At 38.5% G+C, this 23,331-nt stretch overlaps 2 protein-coding genes across 10 annotated transcripts in view; both read left to right on the top strand.

Moving 5' to 3' along the window:
- Nucleotides 1-13,493, top strand: part of TMEM62 (transmembrane protein 62) — a 46,880-nt gene extending 33,387 nt beyond the window's left edge. For all 9 annotated transcript variants that reach the window (XM_064485669.1, XM_064485666.1, XM_064485668.1 and 6 more), the window contains 7 exons: nt 468-623; nt 2,447-2,606; nt 4,290-4,403; nt 6,314-6,398; nt 8,923-9,027; nt 10,847-10,965; nt 12,648-13,493. In XM_064485669.1, coding sequence (XP_064341739.1) covers nt 468-623; nt 2,447-2,606; nt 4,290-4,403; nt 6,314-6,398; nt 8,923-9,027; nt 10,847-10,965; nt 12,648-12,974 — 1,066 coding nt within the window. In that variant the 3' untranslated portion in view covers nt 12,975-13,493. The remainder of the gene's footprint in view (nt 1-467; nt 624-2,446; nt 2,607-4,289; nt 4,404-6,313; nt 6,399-8,922; nt 9,028-10,846; nt 10,966-12,647) is intronic.
- Nucleotides 13,494-13,572: 79 nt separating this feature from the next.
- Nucleotides 13,573-21,895, top strand: CCNDBP1 (cyclin D1 binding protein 1). The gene is made up of 11 exons (XM_031453222.2): nt 13,573-13,756; nt 13,931-13,990; nt 14,260-14,339; nt 16,687-16,768; nt 17,535-17,631; nt 17,812-17,879; nt 18,453-18,529; nt 18,831-19,111; nt 20,174-20,234; nt 21,114-21,160; nt 21,413-21,895. The coding sequence occupies exons 1-11, from the start codon at nt 13,588-13,590 to the stop codon at nt 21,525-21,527; spliced, it is 1,137 nt and encodes a 378-aa protein (XP_031309082.1). The 5' UTR covers nt 13,573-13,587; the 3' UTR covers nt 21,528-21,895.
- The last annotated feature ends 1,436 nt before the right edge of the window (nt 21,896-23,331 follow it).

Below are 23,331 nucleotides of genomic sequence, written 5' to 3'. Positions count from 1 at the left end.
TTTTGTTATTTTCTTTGAAACTATAGAAATAAAGGTTTAAAAGCAGAATGGCAGGTTTCTAGTTGTGTTTAATATTTTATGTAGCATTGTTGGTGGGATGAAGAATGTCAGATATCATGAGGCTTATGATGTATGTTTTAGGTTCAAAATAGTCTTAAAGTAGAGAAATCAAATGAATTAGTTCAACAAGCATTTATCTAAAAATTAAAGAGTACATCTATGTATCAGACATTGTTCTAGGACACAGTGAAAATTCATTGCTTCAGTTAGATCCCAGTTGTGACAAATGTGAAGTATAAAGTGATGGGGGCAAGGGAAGAAAGAGAAACAATATTATGTATGCTGTATTCAAATTCATGGTCTCAGAAAGCATAGTTTTATACTTTTACATTTGTTCTGTCTATATCCTTCAGGCTGTCTTACAATATGAAGTGAACTAAATAACCTTATTGTCCTCTGGTCTCCAGGTACCGGATCTTTGCTTTTGATCATGACCTCTTTAGCTTTGCAGATTTGATCTTTGGCGAGTGGCCTGTGGTTCTTATCACCAATCCTAAGTCACTCCTCTATAGTTCTGCTAAACATGAACCAGTAGAAAGACTCCTTTACTCAACACACATCAGGTATGTAGCAGTTTTTCAGAATTTGCTTTCAGTTTGATATTGATGGAGATTAAGCGATTGTTTGCATTCTCATGTGAAAGCTATGAGATGCCCCACTTTCATTTTCTCAGCAATCTAACCATTACATAAAGATAAATTGCCTACTGTATCATTCCCATTCAGTTAAAAAATGTACAGTTTTTAAGCTGCTGAAATTTTACAAAAATTCAGAAACCCGTAATCCTATCATTATTTTTGTGTCTTTTATTCCAGCCTTTCTATATGCATGTTTTTACATTGCTATAATCATAACATGCATATTCTTTTGTATCCTACTTTAAGAAATTACATCATATATCAGAAATGTGTGTATATGTATATTTGTTTTGTTACATAGCCTTTCAAAAAAGCAAAAGCTATATTAGCCTTATGGAATTGAAAATTCATTTGGTATATGAATTTGACAGTGTAGATAAATAGAATGAAGCATGTGTCAGAATTTCCTTTCTTTTTAAGGCTGAATATTATTTCATTGCATGTATACACTGCATTTTGTTTATCCATTCATCTGTTGATAGACACTCTTGATTCTACCTTTTTGCTACTGTGAATGATACTGCCATGAACATGGGTGTACTAATAATCTGTTCAAATCCCTGCTTTCTGTTCTTTTGGGTATATATTCAGAAATGGAATTGCTGGGTCATGTGGTAATTCTATGTTTAATTTTTTGAGAAACTGCCATACTATTTCCCATAGTGGCTGCCCCATTTCACATTCCCACCAGCAGTGCACAAGGTACCCAATTACTTTTTAAAACAGATACCAATTTATAATGTTACTAAGTGATATGAGTGCCAATTTCACAACAATCATTATTATTGAATATTGTACTTTAAGAAAAGATATATTAATTAATCTGGAAAAAAAAGGGTACCAAGCTGTTTTATTTCTTTTGATCACTAGGTAAGTGGAACATAATCTCTCTGTCAGGTTTCTTGACAGGAGCTTAGATATCAGATTTAGGTGTTATATTCTCTGAAATGGCCTGGTAGCCTTAGCTGTGTCTGTGACATTGCTTCTTCTGGGCACACACATCAGGAACCAAATGAGTAGATGGAAGGCTTGACATCAGATTAACGAAGTGAGATGTCTAACCTGTGTTTTTTCCTATGAGAAAAACCAGGACTTCAGGAGTTTCTTCAGAAGGAATTTTGGATGTACTCCAGCTTAATTTGTCAAAAGAAAATTGATTTTCCTTTCTGAAAAGTAAAAGAATAGTTTCTAATTTCTCCAAGTAGTAATAAACCAATCAGGCTTGCTGAATTATACAACTCCAAAGCCACCATTTAAAAAGAAACCAGATCATATGAATAGTCATATGAAAAGGTATACAGTGTAATGATATGCCTTAATAGTTGTCCCTTGATACCTTGGGGGGATTGGTTCCAGGACCCCCTGCGAATAACAAAATCCACGGATGCTCAAGTTCCATATATAAAATGGTGTATTATTTGCTTATGACCTATGCACATCCTCCTGTACACATTTAATCATCTCTAGATATCAATGTAAATACTATGTAAATAGTTTTGGCGCAAGGCAAATTCAAGTTTTGTTTTTTGAAACTTTTGGGAATTTTTTTTCCCTGCATATTTTCAACCCACATTTGGTTGAATCCACAGATTCCACATGCTTGGAACCTGCAGATCAACCAACAGAGGGCCGATTGTACTTACATCCTTTCAGGTTACAGTATGGTCATTCTTCTTTACAAAACAATGACAAATACCTAAAACCAATGACAAATACCTAAAACCATGCATTTATACTCTTCATTTTAGAGTCTTGGCCTTTTCCTTATCCTCCATTACTTCTGTCGCAGTTAAGATTGATGGAGTTCATTTAGGGCAAGCTAGTCATTTGTCTGGTCCTATTTTCATACTGAAGTGGAACCCAAGAAACTACAGTAATAAGACACATAACATAGAAGTAATTGTCCAGGTAAGTTAGTCATTTTCAACTTGCTATATAAATGATTAGGCTGCAACCATATTGAACTCTGATTTGGTTTTTTTTTTTAAGTCAATTGATAAGATGAAACTAAGTTAATACAAAAATTGGAATATACTGGATTTAGTATATTCTGAAAATGGGCACTCAGGAGTAATTCTACTGTTAGACTAAAAACTGGGCAGAGATGAGTGGGCAACTGCTGGTCATAGTCCCCTCTTTTTTATCCCCAGGGAATTATTCTTTTGTTTCTTCCAACTTTGGCCAGTCCCTTTTCTGATTCAGCTTGGGGAACATTTAATTCTCTAGACCTGCCAGAGTAGAAAGTGATCATCATTACCAAAATAGAGCAGTTTCATCAACATTCTGAAACTCTTTTGTGCTCAAAGATTAGTTTCTAGAAGAAAAAAATCTGTCAGTTTCTACAACTTTATGATTTGATGACAGTTATTAACTACTTAATCTTTTAATGTTAAGTCTTAGTTTGAAGATTACCAAGTAATGCTTTAGAAAACACATGTAATTATTTTCATTATCTTTTTTGTATGTATCTCAAACAGAGAAGGATTTTGAGCAGGCAGGAGTTATATACTGAGCTCTTTCAAAGAAGATACCAGACATTTAGAATTTTTTACTAAGTCCATGTAATAATCCTATGTGGTGGATAGTTTTAGTCCCAATTCATAGATGAGAAAACAAGAGAAGGCACTTTGCAGTGCCACCCTGTGGGCCAGTCAAGCCAGCTCCAGCATAATGCCGGTTTATCCTCCATTCATTATGAATTACCCGATCAGCTTTTCAATGAAGAATTTCTAGCAGCTATTGATGATCTTGGCCTAGATCCATTATAAAAGGGTGATCTTCAAATTGCCAATCCTGAATAGGAGTATTAATTAGAATAGTCCTGTAAAGAAAAAATTTGCCTCATCTATTTGGTACCCAATTAAGAGGTCACACAGGATAAAGTCATCATTCTTCCCCCACCCTCCCTTTTCTGAACAGGTTTTCAGAATGAGTTGCTTCTCTAGCATCTGCCAAAGGTAACCAACTGAGTCTTTTCTTTCAGTATTATTCTGAATTCTGAGTTAAAAAAAAAATATTTGGTATGCTTCAGTCCATTGCATTTATTCTTTTTGAGGCTTAATTCTTCCATCTTTGGCCAGTGGGAGCCTCTTCCAGTTGGCCACTAAGTCCTTTGATACAATCACTGTAGTCTTTGTTAGTTTTCTTGCTTTCTAGTATGGAGATCTTCCAAGCTCTTCTTGTGCATTTCTTACTCAAGAACTAGAATCAGCTGTTTCAGTAAAGAGCACTGGTACCTTGTAGTGAGAAGTTTCTTCTGAGAATACCATCTGGGTGCTAGCCCAGCTAGCTCATTGTTACTGGATTTGTTACTATTTTTAGGCCTTTTCACTAACCAAAGGGAAACACAGATTTTTTTTTTTTAAAGAGGAAATGCATTGTGAGTTTGTGTTGATATTTCCAGTTCAAATCTAGAATTACAGGGGTTAAAAGAAGTTTTATTTAAAGTGCTTATAGGAAGAATCAAAAGTGAAAGAAAAAAAGTGTAGCTATTCTGAGATAACTGACAAAAGTTACTGGAAACTTAATCTTGGAACATTATACATCTTTAAATATGCAGTAGAGTTGCATCTCTGCTATGCTTATAAGTAGGATTCTTCTGGAAGAAGTAAGAATGTTCACCACATATTTTCTGCTCAAGATGATATTCATCTCAGATTTGATCCCCTGGCCTCATTTATTCTCCTTACTGACCATTACATCGTGGTGAGTAAATTCAACTAAGTGTTGTATGTGTTTTTACTAGATTTGGTAGGTCCAAAGTCATAAATAACATCATCATGTGATGAGAGAGCTGAACCTTATAAAATTGAAAGTTTAGTTATTTGTCTAGAAGAGTACAATGACTTTAAGTTGATTTGAATTAAAAGAAGCAACAGCATGAACAAGTAATATCTGTTTTGGGATCTGAGTCTAACCAATGCCATAAAACCAGGATAACAAAGGGAATTATAAGAACTGTCCTAAATTGGATTAGGATTTTCTAAAACTAATATTTCATCCTACATAAATAATACATGCTTAATATAGCAAGCTTGGAAATTTTAGAAATAAAGTACAGTCAGCCACGTATCATTCTTTTATCACACTAGCCTTTATAACCATGGTATTTGTCATTATGACACTCTATATTTTTCTCTTATTTAAATTTTTATATGAGTTTTTAATATAAAACAATATACTTTGCATTCTCTTTTGCCACGTAATTTTCTCCACTAAGGAATTTGACTGTTTTCTCACATCAATTTATATTATTTTAATTAATGATGCTTATTGTCTGCATTATATTGTCATAGATATACCTTAATTTATTTAACCACTTCCCTGTTCGACATTTGTTTCCATTTTTCCCTCAACTATAAAAATACCACTTGTAACTAAGTTTTTGCATATATTAGTTTTGTGGGAAATTTCTGGAAATGAATTATTGGATCAAAGAGCGGACATATTATTCTATATACTTTATTTATTATATAATTATACAATTTTAAAATTATTTATTATATTCATCATTTTTGATCTAGCGCCCCTCATTAAAGTATAAGCGCCATGAGGACTGGAATTTTTGTCTTTTTGATATGCCTAACAGAGTAAGCCCTCAAATAAATATTTCTTGAATTATAAATGGGTATTTTGTGCGGTTTTTTAGTTTTTAATATACACTGTCAAGTTGTCTTTCAGAGAAACTCTGGCAATTTATACTCTATTTTCTTCAGATATCACCTATCTTGGGTATTGATACACATTACAATGTTGGGAAGAAAATTTAAATCCCCTTTAATTTCACCTTCCAGAGATAGATTTAGTATCTATCCCCACATACTTAAAATGTGAATTCATTATTATTTTAATTTTATTTTATTACTTGTGTGATTGTGCTTCTTAAAAATGACTAATGGGCATTTGCATCTCATTTTTACGAATCTTTTTGTGTCATTTATTAATTTTTCTTTTTGGAATTTTTATTAGCCACCTCGATCAGGCTTTGGAAACTTTGATGTACTTGTGAATTACCTGGGAATGTTAGTAAGAGGCACATTCTAGTTCAGTAGGGCTGAGACGGGGCCTGAGATTCTGCCCCGTCTGACAGACTCAGATTCCTGACAGACTCAAGGTGATTCCAGTGATGATCTGGGGACCATATTTTGAGAAACAAGAACCTAGGTTACATGTCTCTTTACTGTGAATTAATCTCCAAGAGAATGACTTCTTGATGGAGAAAGCAGAAGGAAAAGCAATCTCTGTTCACTCAGCCTGCAGTGTACTGTGTACTGGTTTTTTCACTTTTAGATGACTTTGCATAAAACAAATTATATTTATCTTAGTACAATGAAAATGGACTGTTTTAATTTGATTACTTTATATAACTGTATAAAATTACTTAGTTTCAACAATGGTCCAAGTATCCAAATCCTAAAAGAATAAGGCTGAGATACCTTATAATTATCTTTTTTTTTGGTGGATCAGATGTTTAAGTCTCTATGACCATCTCTATATTTTTCTTATATAGTCATTTCTGCTAATAATGTCATTTCCGTTTTTGTTAGTGAGGCCATTTAAAAAAACTGAAACTGAACTGGTATATCTATTTCACATTAACATCTGTTTCCCTGCAGGCCCGGGTCCTTTTTGTGATGATTGTGCTGATCCAGCTCATCATTCTCATCACTTTCAGGTATCGAGCATATCCAGAGCATAAAGGTTAGTCACGATGGTTCCTTTTGTTCTCAGAAGACTTGACTTTAGTGTATCCTATGATGTCCTCACTATGGCGAAGTGATAAATATTCGTATAAGTTGTCTTTGCCTGAGCTCTGTGAGGTGCATCCTTCAAGGTATCATGCTCACCTCCAACCCACTCTTCCATACCGTTTTCTCCACCAGTTCCAGATCCTAATGAGCTCTTGCTTCTCTGAATCCCAGTAGTCCTTCCTGAGGATTCATTCTGTACTTAACTGGCCAGCCACCTTGTTTTACACGACCACTTCAAACAGAGATACATTTTCTCCTCAACCAGACTGTAAGTTCCTCAGTATAGGAGCTCTTGTTTTCTGCTTCTTTTCTGTTTTCCACAGCACCCAGCACTAAGTTTGTGCATAAAAGACAATAAATATTTGTTGAAATAAATCTTCCTTATCCCTTGCTGGCTTGGATGAAATCTCTGGGGTCAGGAACTGATTGTGGGGGAGGGGAGCACTGTAATGATGATTAAATAGTAAAATGGTTAACTGAATAGGTAGTATACATATCCTACTGAATGTTTTCCTGCTTGTATATATTTGTAAAATTCTAAGAAAAACTTCAAGAAGCATTATTGCACATGTCTATTTTCCTGCACATAATGTAAATAAATACATATTTGTGGGAGGGCCCCAGCCTCCTTAGGTGGGAATACCAGTATGTTTCTATAGTTATTTAAAATTTACAACATATCTTTGCTTACATTATCTCACTTAATCCCTACAACAGTCCTATGAGGTAGGTATTATTGTCCCCATATTAAAAATTAGACAACTTAAGGATGGCAGAGGTTATGTAGGTTGTCCAATGTCTCATAGCTAATAAAAGGCTGCCCTCAGGTCCATTCTTTTCTTTAAATAGCATTTCTTAACTTTGACTACACATTAGAATCTCCTGGGGAGCTTTTAAAATCTTAGTGTCTGCACAGCACACTCAGCGTCTACACAGAATCTCCAGGATTAGGACCTAAGCATCAGTATTTTTTAAAGCTCCCCAGACAATTCCAATACACAGTTAAGGCTGAGAAGCCTTTTTCTGAAGCAATGTTTCTCAATCCTGGCTGCTTAGAATCACCCGGGTTGCTGCCTCAGTTCCCCTCCTCCTCAGGCCAATTAAACCAGACTCTCTGGAGGGTAAGACCTGGGCATGAATGTTTTTTTAAAGTGCCCCCCCAGTTACTCTACTGTGCAGCCAGAGAAGAGAATCATTGCTTAAAGCTTAAAGCATAACTGCCTCTAAGGCTATGGAATGATTTGTTTATAATAAATAAGAATTATTCTAGGTGGATATATAGATGAATACTTGTGAGAACTACCAGTCTAGAATGAGAAGGAAGCTGAGGGAGGAATGAGTAGCAAGGATGCAGCACACAAAATGAGAACAGCCATCCGTTATCAGGCCTTGTCTGAAATTAACAGTCAACAGGCTGAACAGTGTTAAGAGTGTAAAATGAATATGCTGGCCTGTTAGGAAGGACGTGCTGTTTAACGTTAATCAGGCTGTCTTTCACTGGGGCCTGTCCTTTAAATAGCATTACCACTAGAATGGCTCAGTGTGCACTGAGCTTCCCATCCTAGTCTTCTGCTGGCCCATGTACGATCAGCCACAGACAGGAATGAAATGGCTGGCTGCAGCTGAGGATCTTTGGTGCTTTAGACTGTGGCTGCCAAAAGGAGCTTCTCCGTGTGAAGCCTGGGCTTTCTGGCACTGCATTTTAAGAGGTGTCAGTTTGGAGAGCTTTGGTGATCCCGTTCAGTTGGAGTTAAGAGGATAGCTGTGAGTTAAGAGCTATATCACAGATGGGAAAGGAATATTTGGACAGCTACTCGTACTTTAGGTGAGAGGGTATACTCAGTGGTAGAGTGCATGCTTAGCATGCATGAGATCCTGGGTTCAACCCCCAGTACCTCCCGTTAAAAAATAAATAAATAAATAAACAAAAATAAATCAACCTAGTTACCTCTCTCTCCCCACCCCCCAATGTTAGATATCATACTTAAGATTAAATTTTGGTATTTCTTTGATATGCCTTTGATATATTCTGATACAACTTTTGGAAGTTTGTATATTTGGATACTAAATCCCATAGAAAACAGACTTGACCACTCTGAGCTCAGTATATTTCAAACCTACACTAAGATAAAACGGTACTATGGTCCTCTGGCATGTGTGTCTCTATTTTCATTCATTTAAAAAAATATATATATATACACATATATGTGTGTGTGTGTGAGTGTGTGTATGTTGTGTGTGTCTCACAACTGCACCATGGCTTTGAACTTCCTGCCCTCTGCCATTCTAACTGAATTACCTTACCAGGATTCCTGCAACTTCTGAATTTAAAGTGGTGTCATCTGTATAATTACCATGTAACAAACGATTTGCTGAAGATATAGTAGATAGCCCATGGAATTCTTCTAGAAAATGTTATAAAGAGCATGAACTTGGCCTGTGTTCACTGGATTTTTCAAATTTATTCCTTTTAGGTCCTCCAGGATTTATAAATTTGACCTCATTTTCTCTCTGTGTCTTGAGCAAAATAAACATCTTCTACTATTCTGTGTTGTTGCTGACCCTATATACAACGCTGGGTAAGTCAACTAGGAAATATGAGATTGTGGAGAATTCTGCCAAAGAACATATTGAGGATTTTGACAGTAGAGTCATTTAGGTTCTTGAGAGCATAACGACCAGCACATGGCTCCTTCATTTCCTGGGATGTGGTGTTGGGAAATAAAGTTTTTTCCTAACTTAAAGGACATTTAGTTGACACCAAGTTAACTTAAGTGTGCTAAGAAGACCATGACAGAATTAGTATTTGTATAGAAACTTAATAGAGGTTCAGTTTAAATCCCATCTCCTCACAGTAGTCTTCTTTGACCACCTCGAAACTTTACCCTTTTTATTTTCTTCATTACTTTATCAGAATTTATGATTATCTTCTATCATCTCTCCCCTCATTAGAATATCCATGGATGTCTTGTCTTGTTCACCTCTATGCCTAATGCTAAGCACAATGCCTAGTATGTAGTTGGGTGATTATTTACTAACATGTGATTTCGAAAATCTCAGCTCAAAAAAGAGAGAAACTGAGATGAGCAGTGAGTTCAGGCATATCTGAGCTCTCCTGTCATGTTAATTACCATACCCACTACTGACAAAGTCACTTAGTTACTTACGGAAGCAGAAAGCCCTGTGAGTCTCTTTTTAAAGCCTTTTATTAATGCTCCTTAGTGACTAAAAGTGGCACAGGAGCAGATTGTCTTTTACAATCTCCTATTTGTTGCTTAGTCTATGTTTTGTACTTTTATTCCACCTTTGGACTTTTCTTTTTTTCATTAGTAACTCCCATCAGAGAACAGAAAGTAGTTCAAGAAGAAGTATGACCCTTTACAATTCTGTGTAACAAGCTTCTCCTTGGAGGAGATTCTCCTTGGAGATCAGTTTCCTTGTTAGAAGACAGGTTGAAGCTCTTGTAGACGCTTGTCTTCTACCAGGAGGCAAAGCAAGTTATTTGGTTCCTGGCTGTAAAAGAAAACATTGGAAGGGGAGAAGTTGCTCCATTTTTAAAGGTTGAGACTTGAAGGGAAAACACTTTTTTAAACTAATATGTATCTAATGGAGTACATGTTATATAAATATGAGAAAATTACCTATGACTTTTTAAAGCTGAACTCTACCCTTACCAGCAAAAGATGGTATTGCATTTTGAGAAAAGAAGTCTAACTGTTCGTTAATCACTCTTGACAATATACTAGTTGCAGAAGCCTGCACACTGAGAATAGGGCAGTCAATAACAGTAAGGAGTAGAGAAAAGTCATTCTGGCATTGCAGATGAAAAATGAAAGAAGCAAGTCAAACATCTGTACATGTCAACCCTGAGTGCGAGTATGTAGTTGATGTATGAAATAATGACTATGGGTCAGCAAGAAATGGTTAAAATTCATTAATAGTAATAAGAAAGAGAAGAAGTGCATTTTAGAATGATTAAAGTGGTTGAAATCTTATTGCTTAAAAGAGTAAATCTCAGTTATCTGGAAAAATTAACTGTCGTATCTATGAAATACCTCTTTGCTTCTTAAAGGAAATGTTAATGCATTATATTGAGGTTACTATTGCAACAGATTCTTCTAAATTTTGTGACTGTACTCCAGTCTGTTTCTGGAATCTTTTGTAGGTATAGCACGTACTCAGGCAGTTTTATAATCTAGAGAAATATGGAGTAAAGGAGCAAATAATTGATTAGCTAGGATATTGAGGGCAACAGAGATAAGAAGAAAAGCTATGCAAAAATACTTATAGATGACTAATCTCATATTTCCTCATTATTCTTATATAAATGCATCTCATGATGTATGTAATCAGAGTCATAGTTATTTAATCTCCTTTCCTGTTCATTGCCTCTTTCAGGACCATGGTTTGTTGGTGAAATCACTAAAGGCAAATTGGGTTGCTGCTTTTCCTTTGGGATTTTTGTTGATGGACATTTCCTACAAGGCAGCTTAACATTTATAGTTGGAATTCTCCAGGTAAGAAGTCAGAAATGCAGTTTAAGAACACCTTGACCTTGTTGGACTAATTGCATAACAGTTATGAATTAAATCCAGAATCTCAAATTAAACACTATAGATCATGTTTCCTAATTTATTGGCAGGGCAATCTTTAATATCTGATGTTTTGTTTGCTTTTAGAGTGCTTCCTAAGCTCCTTCTTCCACTACTCTCTTGTAAACATCTAAAATACATTTTTGGCAGGCAGATTTATAAAAGGTGAAAGAGAGTTTTGCTTTTGTTTGTTACCAAAAGGTGGGCTTATATTTGTATTTTAATAAATAGTACACTTACCATGGATTTTATGTATCATGTAGGCCCATGGCTTCTAAATCTGCTCTATCTCTGACCTAGACCTCTTCTCCGCACCTCAGGTGCCTATATATCCAACTGCCATTTTACATCTTCCTTAGATATCTAACAGGAATCTCAACTTGATGTTATATCTCTAACAGGACCTTTAATTTCTATCCCCAAACCTGTTCCTCCCCCAGTTCTTTCCAATTTCAGTCAGTCATCCAGGATGTATCTTCTCCAGGCTGTATCTTTAATTCTTCACCTTCTCTCACACTTCAGTTCATCAGCAAGTACTACCTTGTTTGATCTGTCTCCATTACATGTCTTGAGTCCACCACTTCCACTATTACTGTTACCACCACCCTTGTCTAGGTCATAATTACTTCTTGCCTGGGCTACTACAGTAACCCCCTAACTGCTTTCCCACTGCTGCTCTTGCCTCCCTATTGTCAGTATGCTACTCTGGTCCTTTAAAAATCTTAATTAGCTCACTCACTTCTCAGCTTAAAACCCTTTAAGCAGATCAGTGACATGGTCTGGGTCCTGTTGACTGCCCCAGTTTCCACCTGACTTATCATGTTCTAGGCCCATTGGCCTTAAATAGGCCAAGTCCTCTCCTACCTCTGGGCTGTTCATTTGTTTCTGATGCACTTCCTTCCACTGGCTCATTTCTGTCCTCCAGGCCTCAGAGAGCCCACCTCCCAGTTACCCTCCTGTGACCCAGTTATTTTCTCCATTGAGTGTATCACAATATGTGATTATCTTCCCCCTTTTATTCCCCTTGTTTCTCTTCTCCCTGTTGGTATGTAAGCTCTATGATGCTTCTTTTCTGACTTGTTCACCCGTGTGTCCCTTGCCTAGAGCCTTGCACAGTGCCTGCCACATAATAGGTGGTCAATAATTATTTGGTGAATGAATGACTCATTTGGTAGCTAAACTTGGATTATAACTTAAATCTTCTATTTTGTATTCCAGTATTCATCATGCTACTTCAAATAAAAGTGCAGAGAGAGGAAAAATTATTGACACCCAAGTCCTCCCTCACTCTGCCAAAAAAAGTACTGTGTGTGTATATATACACATATATGTTCAATTCATTTCTACCTTAAACATTATTTGAGGGCTTCGACATAAATGAAATGATACTTGCCTTTAAGATGAACAAAAGGATACAGGCAAACCAACAACTGACTACAAGTCAACAATTGTGTTACAAGCAAGGGTAATTGAAGCATAAAGAAACAGATTGTTAACCCCTGAGAGAGAAAGCAACATATTTTTAGGAGCCACCAGTAATGTGTTAATGAGATCTGACTCCTCCAAGGCTTGCTGATAAGCTAATGGTTCTGTTCTGCTTTTTCCAGCTGGTGTTTTTTAACATCCCCTTGATGATTTACCTGTGTTGGAGCTTGCTGCAGAGGTGCTTCGGTCACAACTTCAGGTCTCATCTCCGTCACGGAAAATACTTGAAAATTATCCCTGTTCACCTACTTATGTTACTGCTCTACATCTGGCAGATTTATTCCTGCTACTTTCTTCATATGACATACGGCACTCTCGCTTTATTATTCTCCCCTTTGCGGACCTGGTTGACACTGGTGACACCTGTTCTTGTTCGTTGTGTGTGGACACTGAACTCCACGGAGCTTGGAGCCTTCATAGTGCAGTTAAAAAGCCACCTGAGCTCCTGAAGGGCCACATCTCATCATGGACCTCTGTAGCCGAGGTTTCAGCCCCAACAGCAGGCAGAAGGCCAGTACGGGTGGACAAGCTGTAGAGAGCTGCTGTACCTTGGACGCCTGCGAGTTGGGGGGATTACCCACTACTGATCCTGCAGAATGGACTGCAGAAAAGTCTCTAAATTATGCATGAGTCCTTCCTTCTACAAGAAGGAAAGGGTTGATTTACTTTTGTGAAGAGAAGGCCCTAATCTAGAGGATCCAGAAGGCAGGGGCAGGTGTGTATGGGAGTATCTGAAGCCCAGTGCGTTTTTTACGTTACCTCATGTAAAGTACCTAGCACAGTGTCTCGAGCCCAGCAGCCATCAAGGGCTCCACTTAAAGGGCAGGGAACCAGTGCAAACTTGGGCGGGACCCTGACTACCCTTGATTGGTTCCCGGTCCTCTTTTCCCACAGGTTTATGGGCTCTCTGCTTCCTCGGTCGGGGTTGTCTTCAACTGATCAAATAAAAGAACGGTGAATAAAAAGTAGTACCTCTCTCTGGGCGTTGCTTATGTGGCCAGGGCCCAGGGGGCGGGGCCTCGGGGGCGGGGCCTGGTTGTTGCCGGAAGCGGACCTGCGTCCATGACGGCCGGAAGTGGAGCTGCTCTGGCGGGTCCTGCGGGGCCCTGGCGATCTACTGAGATGGCGAGCCCAGCTGCCCCTGCAGCCGCAGTCCCCACCTCGGCTCCGCCTTTGGAGCAGCTCCGGCACCTAGCGGTGGAGCTGCGGTTGCTCATTCCGGGAGTGCGGGGTGAGATGACGCGGTGCGGCGGCAGACGGCAGGGGTGGGCCTGGGTAGGAAGGGGCCTGGCCGTGGCGGCGGCGGGGGAGGTGGGGACCCGGGAGGAGGAGGTGGGGGCCGGGGGTAGCTTCGCTGACTGCTCTTTCTTCTGCCGCCGCCCGGCCCACACGCCGCACCCACTAGTCGGCGAAGCCCGAGAAACCACCAAGGAGTTTAATCTGGAGACCTTTTGGAGAAGACTCAGTGAGTGCCTCTCCTGTTGGAGACTGCCATCTCTCATCTCTTGCAGCGTCCCTTCCTCTTTCCTTCCTTGCGCTCCCTTCCCCCCGCCTCGTCCTCTCTGTGGGGGTACCTCACCTTACCCATTCTTGATTTCTGGAGGTGTTTTTGAGACGTCTCAGCCGGCGAGGGTGGAGAGAGAAGGCATTATCTTCAAAGTCTGTGCAGCAGCTGCAGCCTTATCCTTTTGGCACTAACATATTGGCTCCGGCCTCCTACTCTGTCACCCCCAGATAAGGCAGCTGTAACGGTGTCAAGGGAAGCCACGACTCTGACCGTCGTCTTCTCTCGACTTCCACTGCCGTCTCCACAGGTGGGCTTCACTTTCCTGGAATGCTTGTGATGCCTCCTTATTCCTTAGGAATCCTCTCATTTTCTCCCTACGTTTTACACTCAAAGCAGGGGATTTAGTTTCTTTATCTGTCAGGTAAAGTCGCAGTTCTCACATCACAGGATTGTTCTGAAGACCAAATTGCCAAATGCAGTACTTGGCATGGGGTAGGCAGCGCTTCTAAATATTGATTCATTCTGAAGTTCATCCTGGTTACTTACTTTCTGATAAAAAAATTTTTAAGCACTTTCTGTTTGCTGGATGTTTTCACGTACACGATCCCCATCTGGCAGATGAGCAAGCAGGCTCAGAGGCTCAGGTTAAGGTAGATAAGTAATGGAGCTAGGATTTAAACTAGGTTCCATGTGATGTCTAAGCTACACCTTCTTTGTTATAGTACATAATACCCTTTTTATGTTGAATTATTTTTTATATTTATTTAGTAATAATGTATACAGTATAAAACTCAAAAGACATCAACATTAAATGTGCTAAAAGGCTTATATCTCCCCTCCCTAGTTTCTTTGGTATTATTCCGTATATATGCAATGCATATACACACTTACGTGTATACTCCTTCTTTTTACACAAATGATAGGACACCATAAACACCTTTCTGGACCTTCCTTTTTAAAAAAAATTTACAACATAGCTTGCAAATTGATTTTTAGGATCACATATAAGGTTTCTCAGTTCTTTGTAATGGCTACATAGTATTCAATAGAGTGGATATAACTGTAATTTATTTAACCAATACTGTGTGGACATTTAAGCTGTTTCCATCTTGTAACTATTATAAACAATGCTGTGGTAAATTGCCTAATGGAATCTTTGGGTATATGTTTATATCGGTAAAAATTCCCAGAAGTGGAATTTCTGGAACAAAGAATTTATGCTTTGTTATAAAACCTCTGAAAGTAAATATGTTGGCTGTAACAGGTATGCTCTGTGCCCAATTTTTCTAGAGCTAGGTATACTTAATTTGGGGATAAAGTTATTTTTTAAATGGCATATTCATTGCCTTATTTTTGTAGTCAGTACTTTCATTCTCTTTCTCAATCTATATATCCAGATATTTTGAAATGAAAAAATATTCTTTTGCTGCATATTCAGTGATAAACTCTCTCCCCTTACATACCTCAGAGATCTGTGATGGGGAAATAAGAGAATTGTATGAGTGCTTCAAAAGCTTTGTGGAAGAAAGTCAATCTATTTAAAAGGGAATAGTAATATTACCTTATTTTTCTTATCTGTTGACTCCTTTCTTTACATACACTTAGGACTTGCTACTGAAATTCACAGCTATTAAGGTACTATGAGGCAACAGAATAGAATTATTTTTCTGTGCATGCTCAGGACAGTGGGATTTTTACTCACAGAAGAAAAATTAGAATTTGATTTTGTTTGGATTATATATATTGGAATCACAATTGCTTTCTTAGGCTCTTAGCACGTTATTCCTACTGAAGAATGGTTTTGTTTTGTTCTTTTAATTCCAGTCCATATGGACTGGCATTTTTATGAAGTTATGTGTTTAGATGTTGAAGCAATGTCAAATTGCCATAAAAGTTTCTAGATACACTCAGTCATTATGCTTAATCATTCCAGACTCTTAACAAATCATTTATGGACTGGCATGAATCTGTGGACCAATCACTGGCTTAAAATTTAGCAGGGAAATGAGGACAAGGAGGACAAGAGAAAGCTGCTTAGAAGGAAAATAGTCAAATGTTGAGCATTGTAGAGTCCATGCTAATTACTTTTAGGTATATTGTGATTCTGTTAAGGAGACAGACACCTGGTTAATAGTCTAAGATAGGGTTGGCAAACTTTTTCTGTAAAGAGCCAGATAGTAAACATTTTAGGCTTTGCAGGCCAACTATTCAACTCTGCCTTTATGGTGAGAACACTGCTGTAGATAATATGTAAATGAAAGAGTGTGGCTGTGTCCCCGTAACACTTTATTTGTAAAAACTGACAGAGGACCTGATTTGGGCCTATGGGCCATCGTTTGCCAACTCCTGGTCTGAAATGGTGAACACCTCAAAAAACAAAGCAGATCACAAATATCTTGGAATATAGAGTATCAGGAGTAAGTTTTTCCTGCTGTTTCTTTATGTCTTATTGAGTTGTCAGCTCAGTGTCTGGTGTGCAGCTAACTCCTCTCTGGTATGTGATGAGAATAGCACAAGGCCTAACTTAAAGCAGGACTTCAGAAAATGTTTGGTGATGCCCTACAGATGTCTGCTCTCTACCCAGTAGATGGGTTGACCGCATTGATCTAGTCCATTTCTTTTTCTCATTCTGAAATTGGTTTATCCCCTCATAGGAAACCCAGAGGTTCTGTGAACAAGTCCATGATTCCATCAAGGCAATGATTGCTGTGTACTATTCACTTCCCAAGGATCAGGGTAAGCCACTCTGTAGACGTTAAGCATTTAGTTTATAGGATAGATGTTTGCTAATATGACAGCTTATGTCCTGAGAGTTGTACCTTTTCCTCAATTTGAGCATATAATGTAACTTTCTCCCAGAAAATGCAATTAAAGATAGTTTTATAACATAAGTGACCTCCATAAGTAAGCCTTTGTGCTAAGGTACGGGTGCTCTGTTCCCCTCTCCCTGCCCTTGCCTGACTCTAAGGTTTTTAATTCTCACTGGCTCCTCCCTCTTTAACCCATTATAACTGCACAGATGCCTGCTGGATATTAGCCTCGTCCTCAGGCTCCTCCACCCTTTCTACACCACGCATGTTCCTGAGCTCCCTTATAGGTTAAGTGGCCTCCAGCCCTGCCTGTAGATTCCTGCCTTGATTATAATCATGCCATGGTTATAAATGAGCACATGTCTCATGGGTCTGCAGGGCTACTCAGATGTTTTAAACTTGAAGTGTTTTATCCACAGTTGTCAAGGGACTGCTGTTTTTAATGAAGGAATACATGCTGTCATGGAAGGATTTTGTTCTGTATCTCTTTTGGAGAAAACCACTAAGGAATGGTGGGAGGATTGAGAAAATGGGGTGGGGATATAAATAAGACCTGAGTTTTGTGTTGACTCTCCAGTTGAAGCATGTGGGTGCACATTATGTTGAATTCTGTAGGGCTTAGATGCTCAGGAAAGCAGATGGTGACTTCTGGAAAGGAGACCAGGCTGCTTAGTCTTTGGGCTTGGCTACAGGAACCACCCTGAGAAAGCTGGTACGGGGTGCCACTCTGGACATCGTGGATGGCATGGCTCAGCTTGTGGAAGTGCTTTACGTCACTCCAGCTCAGAGGTAGTGACACCACATTTGGGGTTATCAGTTGATGGGGTCCTTGCCTCAGGGAGGGAAAAAAAAACCCCTCATTTTTATAGCAAAGCTACTGATCACTAAAAATAATGACCAACAGGAAGGATCTTTTTAGGAGACAGGAATCTAGATTATTGATACATCCTTACTGATTCCTTTCCCCAGCTCCGAGAACCTTATTTCCTACAACAGTGTCTGGGACTCATGCCAGCAGGTGCCTCGGATCCCAAGAGGTGGGTGAGAGTGGGAAGTGGGCATTGACTCTGCTGGCCAAAGGAGACAGACCTCTCATATCTAGCTTCCAGTTTTGTAGTTTATATCTGTCTTAACTTACATAAAGAGCTTAGTGGAATAGATAGAGGTTATCACCAACATCAAAAGATAGGCATTAATACTTTTTACCAGTCTTTTTAGTTCTCATACTTCTAAATGCAAACACCCTCTGGCTGTGGCTCTGTGTCTTGTTGAACCAATGTGGTTTGCTCTTCTGCTCCTGCCTCAGGAGCAGCAGCATTGGGGGACACTGAAGCAGTTATGAGGTAGAGCCAGCCAGGCCAAAAACAATGGTCATCCAAGAGGACCATGATGAAAAACATCATGTCACCACTGTATCTCTTCTTGTAGTGAATGACGGAAAGCTTTTTAGCCCCAGAGCATGTATGTGAAAAGAATTTTACTTTAAACCACTGCCCTTGTTGACTGTCTTTGGCACTCCCTTCAAATGGGAACACTGTTGCTTTTTGCAGGCCTAAGAGAATGGTTTGGTTTCTTCTCTAATTGTTGTGCTTCCGATTCTTCACTCATAGATAACAAAGCTGCAGCCCTTTCAGTGCTGACGAGGAGTGTGAATTTTGTAAAGGATGCACATGAGGAAATGGAGCAGGTGAGGGGGCCTCTGTCTTTGCTGGTCATTGGACTAGTAGATGAGAACTGATTATAAAGAGAAGAAATGTCCTGAGCATTGACCAAATAGGTCCCATCCTCCATTTCTAATCTCCCACCCCATGCTGGTATGTGATTTGGTACCACTCCCCTCTGTTCTATTGCTGGACTAGGAGAATCAGAACAGGATTTATGAAGTGATTCATTAGCGAAGTAATGGCTGCGGTTTGGGGAGAGTTCAGACCTGATGCTGAAAGTACAACTTTTTTTTTGTCATTCACATATATCATGGTGTGTCTTAGGCTGTGGAAGAATGTGACCCTTACTGTGGCCTCTTGAATGACATTGAGGAGGACAACTCTGACCACCATGATGGTGTGGAGGATATATTGGGATGTCCAAACAATCGGGATTTATATTGGTCAGAGGAGGATCAAGAGCTCATAATCCCATGCCTTGCACTGGTGAGAGCATCCAAAGCCTGCCTGAAGAGAATCCGGGTCTCAGTGGCAGAGAATGGGAAGAAGGATCAGGTGGCCCAGCTGGATGACATTGTGGACATCTCTGATGAGATCAGCCCTAGGTGAGCGTACTCCCCACCTGAAACATCCAAGGAGCAGCATTCTCATCTCAACTTGTGTCATCACCCCAAGGTTTCCCCCACTTTTTTATTTGGAAAATTTTCAAATCTACAAGAAAGTTTTTCAGTGAATGACTATACATCCTTTTCTAGAATCATCTGTCATTCACATTTTTGTGTCTATTGGTTAATTTCTCTATAATTAGATGTGACATTTTTATCCCTGAACCATTTGAGAGTAAGTTGCAGACATCAGTGACATTTCACCCCCAAATATTTCAGCACATATTTACTAAGAATAGACATTCTTACTCTTATTCTTGATACTACACTTGAGAATTTAACACTGAATGTAATAATATTACCTAATATTCATATTTCCCCAGTTGTCTCTAAAATCTCTTTTAAAAAGTTTTTAAAAGTTCACGGGTCCATCAAGGTGTGACACTGCATTTGGTTGCCCTCTCTTTAGTCTCTTGCAGGGACTTCTGAGTCCCTGTCCTTTTTAGCCTATTTGACATTGATGTTTTTAAGGAATCCACATCTGCCTTTTAGAATATCCAGCAAACTGGATTCATGAGATTGTTTACTTATGATTATAGATTCTATTCAGGTTAAACATTTTTTGGCAAGAATGTCACATAGTTGAGTGTTTTGTGCTTCTCATTGCATCATATTGGGGAGGCACATGTGTTATTTTGTCTCGTTATTGGTGGTATTAAATTGATCACTTGGTTAAAGTGGTGCCCATTTTATTAGCATTAGGGATGAACCCTGCCTATATCACATATTAAAATGATGGTTTCCAGTCCTCACTGCATTAGTCATGTCCCATCCTACCAGCCAAGGGAGTTTTTCCCCCAGCTTCCTAGAGAAACAGGTTATGTGTATATTCAGTAAATATTAGTTGAATTGGCTAGTTATTGGTTTCCCAATTTGAGGAACCAGTAGGGGTTTCTGGGAGTCATTTTCTCACTAGTTGCATCCTTAGTTGTATAGTGGAAACCACCTAGCTGAGCTTTGTTCCTTTTTCTGTTAAGGGTTATTTTTGCTTTCTGCCCTTAGTGTGGATGATTTGGCTCTGAGCATATACCCACCAGTGTGCCACCTGACTGTGCGAATCAATGTAAGTACCAGCTTTGAGGGACTAGCTACAGGCCTAATTGACAGAATTTCAGTAATCATTAGCATTTCCTTTAAGCTTTAGGGAATATGTTTATTTGTTACACTCAGATGGAAGTACAACAGTAATGTCACAATTCTTACGTGTGTTTGCGCTTAATAATTATTTGCTGAATTTGAATTATAATAGCCATAAGCTCTGGCAGTACTCTCTTGCATAACCACTTGGGTAGTCACTTAGAAAAATCCAAAGACCTTAAAATCTGCTGCTTTGAAAAGAAAGTCTTAATTACCACAGTGCTTTAGGATTCTTTCAACCTGAAGTCACAAGTTTCTAAGTTCTAGTATAGGCCAAAATATGTGTTTCAGAAACATAGTCTGTTCTAATATCAACACTTTGTGTGATTTAACCACAAAGGGTCAAACTTTTTATAAAAATCTGATTTTAATGTGTTCTTTCAAGTCCTGGGTCCTGTGCTAGAGTTCTATTCTCTTACTTTTATAAACTTTACGTTCCTTTCTCTTTATTTTATTGGAAGAAGAAATAAAACTGCCAGTGGCTTACATTTTACCATCAACTGTATCAATCCTAATAGTATTTGATAAATTAGATAGGAAGTTAACCAAATGTATCTTCACAATGTGCAAATACCTTGGAGTAGAATAGTAGCCTTTGGGGCTTATTTAATAAGATTTTGCTAAAAAAGAAAAGAATCCATGATCCCCCCCACCATAATCTAATCATCATTTTTTGTTTTTGATTATTTCCTCCAAGGTTTTTTTGTTTTGTTTTGACTTTTTGTTACTTGAGTATTAAAATATTTTAGCTCTCATTCTTTTTTATGATAGGTCTCAGGCTGAGTAACTTCTGCTTTTTTTCTAGTCTACAAAACTTGTATCCGTTTTAAAGAAAGCACTTGAAATTACAAGGTGAGTATGAAGACTTCTTCCCAAGTAGCTTATTTAGAATAAACCTATCCAGCCATTCTCAACTCCCAAACCCCTATTTCGAGGAGTAGAAGGTGGGTGTAGTACTTTCTTTCAACTTTACTTGTGGAGCAGCTGAGTTACTGCAAAGAAACTTGTCTTTTCTTAATATAGTCCCTGTGCTCCCTGTTGAGGATAGGTTTTCCCTTGACAGTATATTAAATGTAACTTCTCTTTTTCCCATTGCATTCTCAGAGCAAGTCATGTGACCCCACAGCCAGAAGATAGTTGGATCCCTTTACTTATTAATGCTGTTGATCATTGCATGAACAGAATCAAAGAGCTCACTCAGAATGAAGTTGAATCATGAGTTTTCAGGCTCATTTGTACTCTCCTCTCTCCCTTTCCTACTATCGCAGCCAAGCTCTGGTGTCTGCTTATAAAATGAAGCTAGGATGTTTTCTGGATTGAAAGGGAATTCTTGTCAATACCTATCAAAATTCACTATTACGGAAGATTGTTGAGTAGACAAACTGGCAGTTATTTATAAACCATATGAGTATGATACATTTTTCTGTGCTAGATACAAAAGATAACTGCATGAGTTTTTGCTCTTGAGTTGCCTCTCAGAAATTCCTGAGGAAGCTGCCATTTTCCCTATTTGCAATTGTGTGTTGTTTCATTGTTAAAGATGTTAATAGTCTCAATAAAATGCTAACCTGCCAGTAGTTAACATGAGTACCCTTCCAAAGTGTCTTTCTACCAGAAATACATGGGTTGAGACTAGAACATTGCTTTCATTTGGGTTTATTGGTCTAAAGATATGATTCCGATCAGAAATAAATTTAAAACAAAAACACTTGACTTTATTTAGAGCAGATGACTCCAAAGCCACTCTTAGTACTTCAGCATGTTATATTCTTACCAGCAGGTTCTTCTGAAAATTATTCCAGGTTATTCCATGCCTCGAATTATTTTTTTAACATTATTTTATTGAGTTACAGTCATTTTACAATGTTGTATCAAATTCCAGTGTACAGCACAATTTTTCATTTATACATGAACATACATATATTCATTATCACATTTTTTTTCCCACTGTGAGCTACCACAAGATCTTGTATATATTTCCCTGTGCTATACAGGTATCATCTTCTTTATCTATTCTACATTTTGAAATCCCAGCCTGTCCCTTCCCACCCCCTGCCCCCTTGGCAACCACAAGTTTGTATTCTATGTCTATGAGTCTGTTTCTGTTTTGTATTTTTTTTTTTTTTAGATTCCACATATGTGTGATCTCATATGGGGTACTTTTCTTTCTCTTTCTGGCTTACTTCACTTAGAATGACATTCTCCAGGAACATCTAATTATTTTTTGGTATTAAGCTTATGAAAATTAATAAAAGGAAACCTAATTTTAAATGGAGTCAAGAGGCCAGAAGGGGGAGCTCCCACTCAGTCCCACTCTAGGTTAGTATCAGGAAGGACTGTCAGTTAGAGACAGGAATGATGTACATTGCATCTCCTACGGGAAAGAGGCTAGCCCAGCTACTAACCCAATGAGAACCCCTCATTACCTTGAAATCTCACTTTCCTCCATGGCTTTTGTTCAAAACAACTGTTCCCAACTTCCTCCTTTGTTTATGGAACTTGCCTGTGGCTTTTTACTGTAGCCTGCTTGCCCTGAATTGCAAGTTTTTTCCGCTGTTCCCGAATAAACCCATTTTGCTGGTAATATAACTGGCTATTTTATTTTTTAGGTTAACAAGCTCAGTTGTTAGGTTTGTCCACCTTATTGAATGGACTTGTTTTCCTTATACGTACTTGTATTGTTGTTCTTTTGTATTACGTGCCCCGAATGTAAGTACAAAATTTTTTAATGTATAAGAGAGTTTATATAATTTTAAGGGCCTCTTCTCTTAATCCTTTTGCAAAACCATCACCAGCTAATTATATTTTTGAATCAGTCTGGAAGATCACATCTTGGGAAGCAAGGTATACAGTGATGTATATTCAGGTGACCTGACTTAGGCCTTATGCCTGTACTACAGGGCTCTGCATCTCTAATGCCGGTCTTTTGTCTTGTATTGATGTGCTTCCTCGTATCTGCCCTTCTGATGTCCCCATGGTCCTCTTTGGGTATAATCAGCAACAGCAGATTTTTTTTTTTCCTC

The sequence above is a fragment of the Camelus dromedarius genome, chromosome 5, assembly GCF_036321535.1.
Source record: "Camelus dromedarius isolate mCamDro1 chromosome 5, mCamDro1.pat, whole genome shotgun sequence".
NCBI classification, from domain to species: domain Eukaryota; kingdom Metazoa; phylum Chordata; class Mammalia; order Artiodactyla; family Camelidae; genus Camelus; species Camelus dromedarius.
This window is presented reverse-complemented; position numbering and strand designations above follow the sequence as displayed.

What these genes read in the sequence shown, in the direction of transcription:
- CCNDBP1 (XM_031453222.2), top strand. Translation starts at nt 13,588, where the DNA reads ATGACGGCCGGAAGTGGAGCTGCTCTGGCGGGTCCTGCGGGGCCCTGG. An exon ending in GGTGCCTCGGATCCCAAGAG is followed by an intron (nt 17,880 to 18,452) that starts GTGGGTGAGAGT and finishes CTTCACTCATAG; the next exon opens with ATAACAAAGCTGCAGCCCTT. An exon ending in TCTGATGAGATCAGCCCTAG is followed by an intron (nt 19,112 to 20,173) that starts GTGAGCGTACTC and finishes TTCTGCCCTTAG; the next exon opens with TGTGGATGATTTGGCTCTGA.